Genomic DNA, 12,820 nt, shown 5'->3' with positions numbered 1-12,820 from the left:
CATACTTCCATTGAAGTCACGGTGAGAAGAAAAAAGAAAAAAGAAAAGAAAAAGGAAGACGAGGAAGAAGAAAAAGAAGATGAAGAAGGAGATGAAAAAGAAAAAGATGAAGAAACTGAAGAAGAAAAACATGAAGAAAATGAAGAAGATAAAGAAGAAAAAGATGAAGATGAAGAAGAAGAAGAGAAGACAAAAGAAGAAGAGACGAGAAGTAGGGCTCTTTTGTCGAAACACCGTAGGTGCTTATCCGTGACCAATAGAAGAAACGTGAGTACCTCCCCTTCTCTCTTTTATCGATACTTTTTTTCGTTCTCGATTTTTATATTTTTGCAGAAATTTTTAAAAAAAGTTTAACTTTTCAATGAGAAAACATGGAATTAAACTGGTGATAACGTACACGCGGTATTTCTTTGATTATAGAAAATTTTTCTATCGATATAAAAAATCAGATCGATTTGAAGAATTAAGAAAAGTTTAGACATATTCGTCGATTGAAATTTATATTATTTAGACGTTTAATAGATTTAACGTATAGTCAAGAATATAATTATTATATGTATAATAATATTTCTAATTTTATGTATATATTTATCGCATTATATTTATTATATTTAATATAATATAATATTTTAAATTTCATTCTAAAAGAAAGAGATAAACTCGTGATGATAATTTATTATTTAAGTTCGAACGGTACTTTTTTTTATGTAATTGAAAGGTCTCTCTACGTAGTCGATATTAAAAATTAAAAAGAGTTTAAATATATACGTTCATTAAAATATATTTTATTTAAACGGTTAACAAAAATAGCGTGCAAGTTCACGAAACATATCTTTTATTCATTTTCTAATTATAATATATTGATATCATCTAGCTTTCACGGGTAAATTTAATTTTTCAATTCCGAGAAGAGGGAAGGAGAAACTCGTGACGACAATTTATTATTTAAGTTCAAGCGTTACTTCATCTTGTTCTTTCCTCCCCCCTTTTTTTTATGTACTCGAAGTTGAAAATTAAATTTCACGCGAACTTTAAATCTCTTTTTTTTGTTTGTTTAATTAAAAAATGTGGAAGTAATTAACTCGTGACAATTTATTATTTAAACTGAAGTTATGTGTTTGTTTGCGAAAATCTGTTACGGTTAAGAAGATATGAAACATTTATCGTTGAATATCTACTTTATTTAAAATATATCACGAACATAACGTATAAATTATGTCTTAATATTTTTCCTACATTGATTTATGCAAAAGTTTCTCGATCGATTTATCGCTATCCCATGAATACAACAGGTCGGCCTTTAAAAGTCAGTAGATTCGTAAAGCGAAAGCGTCGACCCGTTCGAAAGAGGGTTAATAATTAAGTACTCGAAAAATCGTTACGGTCGAGGTAATTATCTGTGAAAGATATACGGCAAGGTTGCAGAACTCACAGTGCACCTTTACTTCTTATACATTTCAACGTATATATGCCTGGATAAATCTTACACTGTAATTACGGTCATAATTCAAAGATCAATAATTAAAACTATTGACTCGCTTAACGCAAATAAAGCATTCTATTTTTGTATTGTTAAAGTTATTATACTAGAGATTATTCGATGTACATATTTTAAATTCGTATATATTGTAGCTTAGTTAATAATATTCAACATGTAAAACAAACAAAGGATAATAATAATAAAATAATAAAAAAAAAATATCTTATTTATTTAGCTAGAAAATAATGTAAATTCTAACATTACTGATTGATCAATTCAATATATAATATATGTATGTATATATATAAATACTTGTGCAAATATATCCAAGCATACATAATTATCGACGTACATATCTATCCATGCATATGCAATATATCCACAAAGATACCTATATCTATAATATTTCAAACGGTGAAATTAGAAGGTAGACACAAATTAGATAAACACGGCGTTAAACGCCGTTAAAACGAATTTTCTTTTTTAACGTTACCAGAGTTGAACGTAACGATTAGAGTTGGTTATAAAAGTGGGCCAAGTGGGATCGAAAGTCGATAAATCTATATATACTATATACATATATATGGGTCGATTATATGCGACCTAAGAGAGAAAATAGAGAGAATAGACTCACCCGGCAGGATAGGCGACCAACTCGCTCGTAGCGTCGCAATCCAGAGCTGCATTGCTTGATACGGTTACACCCAACACTCGTTCAAGCTTTATCTGAAACAAATCGAAATTGACGGGTCACAAACGTGCTGCTTGCGTGCCTCGAACGTATCCGGTTTCGATGAGAGGAACAACGCGACTAACCAGCCAAGATCATCTAAAGGAGACACAAAAAAGACAGAGAAAGAAAGAGAAACAGAGAAAGAGAGAACCGAGAGAGAGAGAGTGACAAAGAGAACTAGTAAGAAAGAGACAGAGAGCAACTTTATATTCTCATCCAGAATATTTTTCCTCGAATCAATGTTGTTGCTATTGCTGCTAACATTGACCTTGCTCTTATCGAGGGTAGAACCAGTTGCGCGGGAGAAACCCGGTTTGTTTACCTTTTGCAACCTTCTCTAACATTCACCTTTTTCTTTCTTATAAGTTCGTACATGTGCACGTGTCCCTATGTGTATATTTGTGTACGTGTTTTTCTATGTACATATGTCTCTGTGTGTGTATATCTATATATGCGTGTTCTTTTTATATGTATGTATGTACCGTGTATTTCAGAGAAAGTATACTTCAAATCGATCGATAATCTTTGTGGAAAGCATTTTTATATTTAAATAGAAATAATAAAGCGGCTAATGAAATTTAATGAACTTTAGATTCTTCCCTCTTCGAAAGGCCGAGATAAAGATTTATTAATTTACAGGATTCAATTGGAATTTGTGTCGGCTATTTTATATATAAGGCCGTGATTCAACGATCCATTCGAAAAATTACGAAGCGTGTAAAGTCGAACAAAGTGATTACGCCTTGCAAACGCCTTCCACGGGAAAGTATTCGTGAAACAATGAATGTTCGTGCTAATGAAAATGCGAGCATGCGTCTTGATTTTTATTCAGAGAGGGAGAGGGAGAGGGAGAGAGAGAGAGAGAGAGAGAGAGGGGATAGTAATATGTAAATTTTCTTCTCTTTTCTTTTTTTGATCGATTTTTTTTTTAATCCAAAATTACCGCCCCCTTTCTCTTCCAATCTTGATCGATCTCAATTTGTATCTCGCTCGTTGAAAATTAAAAATCGATTAATAAAACAAATTATAAGATATATATATATATATATATATATATATATATATATATATATAAAATTGTGTATATTAATCTATGTTCAATGTATTATATATGTATTATATATATATATACATTATTATATCATATGTTATTATTTGTTATATGAATGTAATCGTATAATACGATATATACTGGTATTAATAGATAAAGTTAATAAATGATAAAATTAGTATTAATAGAAGAAAAGAATATATATATATATATACACATACACACATATTCATTCATACATATATGAACGACAATTCTCATCGAAATGTTTTCATATTTCCTAGTTCAAAAGAAAGGATATACGTTATCGATTTCTACGAAGTGGCCATTTACTTTAGATGCATAAATCACGTCGAAGGAAATTCTCTGGCTCGCTCGATCGCTTTTATATGCGTTTTCGATCGGATCGAGACCGCCATTTATGGTACGTGAAAGGATGGAAACCGGCCTTTTTTTTTCTCTTCTTCGTCTTCTTCTTCTTCTTCTTTTTCTTTCTAGTATGTTCGAGTACCTACTACTAGTAATACCGAAGAAGGAATCATCGTGCTGCATGGTCGCAGCAACGTCATCGAGGTGAACTCTCTTCGCGGAAAGAAGAGAAAGATGCGAGATGAGAAAACGTATATTGCTGCTTTCTAAAACTCGATCGACACGATATATATAGCTATGTACTTACATACCATATATGTATGGTAGTACTTATCTATGTTGTAGACATATTATAGAACGAGAGAACGCACTTACTTAGTTGCTCGCTCGCTTACTTACTTCATCCATATTAATATTTTTCTAATATTGATCTTGAATCATTGCATACATTTTTAGTTTTTTTTTTTTTTTTTTTTTTTTTTATTTCTCTTTCTATTTTATTACATTTTATTTTATTTTATTTTTTACTTAAACGTTCAAGTAGAGAACGTTTTCTCTCTCTCTCTCTATCTCTCTCTTTTTTTAATTTTCTCCTCTTTCAAATAAAATCGACACGCACTGTCAATAAAAAGAAATATAACACAAACTCGGGCGTTATCGACAAAATAAATTAATGGGTATAATAAAACTTGTAATAATTATTTTTACGATTTTTACCACGAACGAATCGAATCGATTTCAATCGATACGTTTATATTCTATTTGTTTCATTATTCTTGCGATATGGATTGAACGAAATTAATAAAAAATCATTTGAATCTTGATCTCGGATATTGATGGCTTTTATCATTGTCATTTATTTTTCGTGATAAAAAGAAATAAAATAATGATAATAATAACGATAAAAAGGAGAAACAAGACTGATTTTAGTTTCGTTGATTTTTCTTATGTCATCAAGACGAAGAAAAATATGAACGTCACCGGAAGTAACGCGTTTTGCTCGAACGTTGTCGTGACGAATCGAGATCGAGGCGTAGGTCGAGAAAACTTAAAAGCGAACAAGACTAGTATTATAGTAGTCATATTTCGAACGATCGATCGATCGGACACATTGATTCGTTAGATGAATCGAGAGGCACTGTAGTTTCGTTGATCGAACGAATATCTTAATTGGATAGGTCAAACGCTAGTTGATTGCAATGGTAATTAGGAAATGCTATGATGTCATTGGGTCAGATGATCGATCACACCCCTATAATTAATATTTTCATGGACGATCGATCACGAGATGTCTTCTCTTATTTTTTTCATTTTTATTTTTCTATACAAATATATTTTTCTTTTTTATCGTTTTTATCTTTTTATTAGACAAACCTGACAAATCATTTTTCAAACAAAAGCCACTTGTCGATCATTGATATAAATCGATTGAAATCATATTTACATATGATAAAATAGAATAAAATAAAATAAAATAAAATAAAATATTTAATGAAGAAACAATCAAATTTGAAATTTATTGTCACTTCATTAATTAATATACGATTAGAACGAGATTAAATTCTAGATTTACAATTGAAAATATAACACATTTAAAATTCTAAGATCTAATTTAACGTAGTTATTGTTTCATCCTATATTGATTAAGAATATCTTTTATCTAGTTTTTCTCAAACATAGTCTCCTCTTTCTCTCTCTTTCTCTCTCTTTGCTTAATGATATACGAAGATCTTTTCTAGGAACTTGCTAAGCTCGTAACATTCGAGCTAAGTCTCATTTATTTTGATAAATCAAAGAAAGTTTGCATACGTAAGTAATTACCACCTATGTGTTCGATGTTAATCCAACTCATGTTAAAAGACTAACATTGGCCATTACTACTAGCTACATATACAAACGTTCTACTTAGGACACGAATAAACCTCTAGCTAGCACGATTGGATAGATACAAGAGAAAGAGAAAGAGAAAGAGAAAGAGAAAGAGAAAGAGAAAGAGAGAGAGAGAGAGAGAGAGAGAGAGAGAGAGAGAGAGAGATATCTGACCGTAGAAGCGAAAGAGCTTCGCCATTCGCGGCTTAATGACCGTCCGTACTGTCATTACCGACTGTAATGAGGTCTATAGCCCTCTAAATAAATCCTCCTTCCTCTCTTCCTCTCCTTCCTCCTCCTCCTTCAAAACCATGTACAAAGAGTTCACGTTGAAAATTCTTTTCTCTATCTATCTATCTATCTATATATATATATATACATATATATTTCTCTCTCTTTTTTTATTGAAATTATCTCTCTATCTTTCTCTCTCTCCTTTTATTGAGATCATCATCGTCTCTTTCTCTCTCTTTCTCACAAGTTCACGTCGAATTTGATCGTCGGCCGTCCATCAACAAGTAAACACATAAGATCGTTTCGTAACGATCAAACGACGAAGTAGACATTACGAAACGTTACATACGATGACCGTAGATGCACAAAGATATCCGTGGCACGCGCATTCGTGCCCACATATATACATAATATACACATACGTACATGTATATATGTATATGTATGTATGTACATATGTACGCATACCATACCGATCAACGTTCTCACGTGTATAAAACGTTTATACTATATACGTAGGTGTACCTGAAATGCGATCGATCTATATCTCTCTGTCTGTCTATCTCTCCGTCTCTATCTTTCTCTTTTTATGATCCCATGGAGAACATCGATTGGATTATTTCGAAATCGACCGGAAATTCTTCTTAGAAAAACAGAAAAGTATCTTTCGTGTTTGAATATACGCATTCGTTATCATAAATAAATATTTATTGCAATTAATCAAATCAATAAATACGATATTTTATAATCGAAATTTCATATATATATGAATAATAAAATTTTATTGTGCGTGTGTGGGTGAGTAATTATCTAATTATTTATTTCCAATCGTTATAAAACAGTTAAGTTAGAAATTGGTAAGACTATATTTATATATAAAGGTGTTCTGTTCCAAGTATTTTCGATTTAAAGGAAGAAAAAAAAAAAGAAAAAGAAAAAAAAGAAAGGAAAGAAGGAAGGAAGAAAAAAGCATGATTATTTTAAGAAAATAACGCTTATAGAAAATTATTATACGCTATCCAAATATATGTTATTATACATAAGGTATATCTATCGTTATAGATAATGATAGGGAAGAAATAATTAGAGAGTTAGTGAAATGATTAACGAGGTACTACACTGTAAAATGACGTCGTTCAAAGGGTTAAATTGGTAGTCAAATTTAGGAAAAAAACAAGAATAACATGAAACCGGTCGATACATTTTTAGCGATGATGCACCAGCTTGTCGTCCTTGCATACGAACTGCCAATGTTTCTTCTTTTTTTTTTCTTTCTGGTTTTTTCACATTAAATCGTTTACGCGTTTACTTCCCTCTACCTGCTGACGATAAAAAAAAAAAGAGAAAGAGAGAGAGAGAGACACAGAAAAACAGGAGGAGAGAAGGAGATAGAAAGAACGAGAAAGAGTGAGAGAAAGAGAGAGAAATTATTCTCCAACACGGCGCTACACCCGTTCCATCATAATGATCTATAACTTGTCGGAATACGGATGCATTACGAGGATGCATACATCATCCTTCGTTTCATTCTCGTTTCTTGTTTCTTAAGAACAACATGCTTATGTTAAGTCCAAGTCAACCCCTTTAAAAGGGTGCTTTAACACGAGATTTATCGATCATCCGAAATTATATATATTATTATTATGTGTGTATGTGTATCTCGATATTTGGTAAAGTCATGTAACAAGATGTATGAATATATATATATATATATATATATATATATATATATTACTATTATTATCGATATTGAAATTCAAAAAATTCGATTGGCAATTATTGAAATTTCAAATGAAGAATATTAAAAAAATGTGAAGCAAGGATATTATATACCTACATATTTAAGTATTAAGACATTTTTAGCGATGATATAACTCCGTACTGGTGAAAATAATAATACTAACAAAATGTATACTGTATAAGTTTATTAATATTATTATCGATATTGAAAATTCCCAAAAAATTCAATTGGCAATTATTACGAATTCGAAATAAGGATATTTTAATTTAATTATACTATAGATATTTCCAATATGATTATCAATATTGAAATTTTATAGATTCGATAGATAGTCATTAAAAGTTCGATGTTTTATAAACTTTTCAGAAAAAGAAGAGAAAAAAGAAACCCGATATAATCTTCGATATTGTCTGAAAAGTTTATCGAATTTAATCGATCTTTATTAAAAACTTGGAAAGTAAGAGAGACTATATATCTGACATAATTGAAATTATATCTTCGACAGTATCCAACAAATTTTTAGACACGTCTTATATCTACAATTAAATTTTGACGAAATACAATTAGATAAATAAAATAAAATAAAATAAAATAAAATAAAATAAAATAAAATAAAACAAAACAATAATAATAATAATAATAATAAAAGAAAATAAGATAATAATATTTTCTTTTTACGACATACCAATAAAACAGTTATCATTGCAAAACAAAGAGAATTCAGAGCACATACACACGCACACGCATACACAATAGTTTACACACACATCTACACAGAGAGACATATATCATGGAAAGTAAACGTCAATTTAAAAGTGTCATGAAACTGTTTATATGCTTCATACCACGCTCATTGACCGAGATAATTAAACTCGAGAAATAAGAGAAGAACAAGATGAAGGCTGATTGGTCGGTTTAACCAGTTGATATAAAATCAAATGGAATACACACGTACATATACGCAACACACGTACATGCGTATAGTTTCTTTTTCTTTTTGTGTTATAGCTCGTATCAAGGAGCGGAGGGAAGACGACGTTCTTTTACTGTATGCGTGGGCATCAACCAAATATGGAAATCCATAATTCCGATCTTTCCATCCGGGCCACCTCCATTCACGCGAAAACGCATTGACTTGTCGCACGTAAACAATAACGGTATGTGCGTGGGGTGGGGTGGTGGGTTATTGGTGGTAGTAATGGTTAATGGTGATGGTGGTGATGGTGGTGATGGTGTTGGTAGGGATAAGACCAATCAACGGTCCAACCTGATCGATTTACGATGCTTCGAGAAGCTGAAAAGCCTCTTGCTTGGGCGTTAACAAGAGAAAGAGAAAGAGAGACAGATAGACAGACAGACAGACAGACAGACAGACAGACAGAGAAAGACAGAGAGAGGGAGAGAGAGAGAGAGATAAATATGTATTTCCACGCTAAATCGTTCAGCACAAGTAGCAAGTTCCGACGTGTGATAACGTAAATGATCGGTATTACCGTAAAACTTAACTACGATTAAAAATATGTGTCTGTTATTTTCTTTTTTTTTTCTTTCTTGGAACGTTATTAAGCGTCTCTTTTTATTGACCAAGCTTGTTGAGGCAATTATCGATAAATAAACGTGTATAAGAAAATATTCAAGAAATTGTGAAGCTTATCGCAAGTAAACGTTGTCATCAATTATTGATTAATCCTTTGATGCAACGATTCTTTTTTTTTTTGTTTCTATTTCTTTTTAATTTCTTTTCGGAAATTTTTACGCAAAAATATATTATACGTTCAGCTATAAAAAAATTATATTGATATCACGATTGAATTGCGTTAAACGTTGATATATCGTAATTTTGCATTCACGTGTATTTAAGGATTGCATTGTATATAAATAATAAATATTATTCGATACAAAACAAAACGAAACTCGAGAGATCGATTAATGCAATTTCTCAGATAAATTTTCTACAAAACGAACTGTATACATTCATCCATCCATGTATACATCCATACATACATGCATACGTAAATATAAAACGAACTCTATAAAAAAAAAAAAGAAAAAAAAATAGAAACTATCGATTAAAAGATAATAACAGAATCAATCTGAAAAATCTATTAGCAGTAACAATTAACTTTGGAATAAAGTTTCTACGAAATAAAACACAGCCCTACAACCATCCATTTATCCATCAAATCGTACGTGCATAAATTTATACGTGACAATAAAACAAATTCTTAGAACGATGATAACAGTCGATTAAAAGATGACAATAGATACAATCTTAAACGTTAATTCCCATGATGAGAACGAGTCCGATCGAAACGTTGAAGCCATGACTCTAATGAGAGGAAAATAACTATGAGTACAACGATATATACGTGTGCGTATACGTATACGTAATATACGCATACGTGTACGTAGGACTCGGTCGTGAGGACTTTGAAACTCGCGAGGAAGATGAGAATCATCAGCGAGTATTGCTGGTAGCAATAATAATGACACGAATAGGGGGAATACAACAGAACAGCATCAGCATCAGCATCAGCATCAGCATCAGCATCAATATCAGCATCAACATCAACCATAGCAGCAGCAGGAGCTGCAGCATTGGCAAAGGTGGTTATACAGCTTACATCCAACGTGTACAGGTGACGTAACGCGTAACCGATGGTAGACAAGGTCTTTCTCGCATAATACACGTCGCCTTACGTAATGAGTTCGTCCGCTTGAATGAGAAAGAGAGATAGATGGAAAGAGAGAGAGAGAGAGAGAGAGAAAATGAGAAGATAAAAGGTAAACGTGCATACGTAGAATCGTGCAAATAACATCAGAGATTCCTTCAAGGTTGTCGTCACCAAGACGCGAACGAACGTTAAAGGCAATAAATATTTATCGATTCACCGTAAGATCAATCGAGGGTGACCCTGACACGCAAGGTCGCTAAACCGATCAACCCGGCACTGGCTTCTCTCTCATTTGTTCCCTTAGAATAACTTATTTACTTATTTTTCAATAGGATAAACATTATCGTTAGAAAGTATAATATGTATAATTCGATCGTTCAATCGTATATTAATGTATCAATGGAAATCTTATGTGTATCAGAAATTTATGAGATCCAAATCGAATATCATATTTTCGTTGATCTTGTAAATTTTTAATGTTGTATTAAAAAATGAAGGTTCTTGTTTACGGTCTCTTTTTTCTTTTTTTCTTTTTTGAGTTATGAGAGATTTAATTCAGTTGCATCTTGAGATTACGTAGATTACAAGAAGTTAATTATCTTGAGAAACTTTTGTAACAATTTTTTGTTATAATTAAAAAAAAAAGAAGAAGAGAGAGAGAGAGAGAGAGAAAAGTAAAACTTATTATAGTATAACTTTTATACCAGTGTTAATTAACTACACGACATAATAATTTCAAGTAAAACACAAAAATTCGAGTTAACGAAGACTAATCCTCGGATATGAACGAAGATTTTATTTTATAACGAAAACCGTGATAAATAAGACTTGAAAAATCCTTTTTTACGTGGTATTCTAATAACGTGATGCTAACAATATTAATATTAATCTACTATTACTTAATATCGAACGATTACACATAATTAAATAATTAATTTAATATTATTAAATATAACATTCAAGTATAAATAATTATTTCTTTGTTAAGAAATAAAATAAGATAAATACGAAAATTAGAAATTGTTACAAAAAAAAAGAAAGGACAAAAGAAAATAATAAATTATATTAATAATCGTTTCATTTATACGTCACCGTTATATTCCTTTTCTTTTTAAATATAATAATCTTACTATAAGTAATAATAATTAAAGGATCGTTTAATGCGACTCGTGAAAAATTTTAATAAGATAAAAAAGGACATTCATCATATTCTCTTTTACAACCCCCATCATATCCCTGTCTACACCGTTTGTTTATCGCTAGTTTCTGATCGCGTATATACACGCACGCATGCATTAGTTTGGTTAGACATGGGAATCGATTTAACACAGTCTCTATTATGTGTTTCCTATGGGTATCCCTTTTCCATGTGACGACCATAGGAAACAAAGCCACGCCCTGTTGTTACGTTCGTGTATATACTCTATCCCGTTGGTCTGTCGTGTCTCCCTTTTGCCACGTGCAAATAACACACGACGAATGCGTTAGGAATGTGTTAGAACGAAGGTGCAGCCCTAGGGAGACCTTTCTCTCCGATCAAATTAATTACGAAAGTCGTGAGATTGATCGCGTTTCGCTTTTTTCTTTTCTCTCTCTTTCTCTCTCTCTATCTGTTTCTTTTTCGTTATATCCTTCTTTGTTCCTCTTATCTCCTTATTATCTATCGATCGAAAGATTGTTAAAGAGAGATCGTTAAAAAGTGACCTTTGTTTTATTTCTTTTTTTTTCTGTTTTTTAATTAATATTCTTTTTAATTTATTTTCTTAATTCTTTCCACTTGTTTTTCTCTTGTCCATGAATAAGAATTAGACGTGAGATTTATAGGTATTGTTTATAGCGTACTATATATTAAAATTGATTTTTACTTTGATTTTTTTAAAACGTCTATAAATCATTTTTCGTTCTTCGATATATATAATTTATATAATATGTGAGATTTATAATATTATTTATACCGATGTAGTATTAGTTATATTACACTAAATGTAAAGCTAATTTTTATCTCGTTCTTTTTAACTCGTCTACAAATTATTTTTCATTCGTATACTACGCCAAGAACAATTTCTACTTAAACATAAAAGAAAAAGAAAAGGAAACAAAAAATCGAAATAACAAGTGGCAATTAAAATTATGACGAAGAAAAGAGCGAAACAAAATTTTACAAATGCACAGATGTACGCAGTGTATGACTTCAAAGTTACATAAAGTTGTAGACAGTTAATATAAGAAGAACTTTCCTTTTAGTCAATAAAAAGATATAGATAAAAAGAAATAAATAAGATATTTATAAACGTGATTTCAGATTTTCTTTACTTCTTTCGAACTATAACAAAATTGATTTGCCACGATATTTTTACGACATCTCGAGGAAAGGAACGAAACAGGTATCGTTCTTCTTTTTATGATAAATCCCGAGCAAGAGATCTGGAACGGTAGTGATTTATACCAGGTACGGTCTTTATAAGGTATGATAATCTTGTTTGTTATGAAGACAGTCTAAGTACATATCCTGTATACATACAAGCATCGAAACGAGCGTTGATGAAAACGTTTACTATAAAAATAAAAAAATAGAAAATAAAAATAGAAAATAAAAATAAAATAAAAATACGATCGACGCAATTACTTCACAAGAGACATTCATTTCCTTCTAACAAACGATTAATTT

General features: G+C 31.1%; 1 protein-coding gene across 11 annotated transcripts in view; it reads right to left on the bottom strand.

The window, feature by feature from the left end:
* Positions 1-12,820, bottom strand: part of LOC127065366 (mitogen-activated protein kinase-binding protein 1) — a 106,610-nt gene that overhangs the window by 31,773 nt on the left and 62,017 nt on the right. For all 11 annotated transcript variants that reach the window (XM_050997572.1, XM_050997576.1, XM_050997567.1 and 8 more), the window contains one exon: positions 2,115-2,206. In XM_050997572.1, coding sequence (XP_050853529.1) covers positions 2,115-2,206 — 92 coding nt within the window. The remainder of the gene's footprint in view (positions 1-2,114; positions 2,207-12,820) is intronic.

Source organism: Vespula vulgaris, chromosome 7, assembly GCF_905475345.1.
Source record: "Vespula vulgaris chromosome 7, iyVesVulg1.1, whole genome shotgun sequence".
Lineage (NCBI taxonomy): Eukaryota > Metazoa > Arthropoda > Insecta > Hymenoptera > Vespidae > Vespula > Vespula vulgaris.
This window is presented reverse-complemented; position numbering and strand designations above follow the sequence as displayed.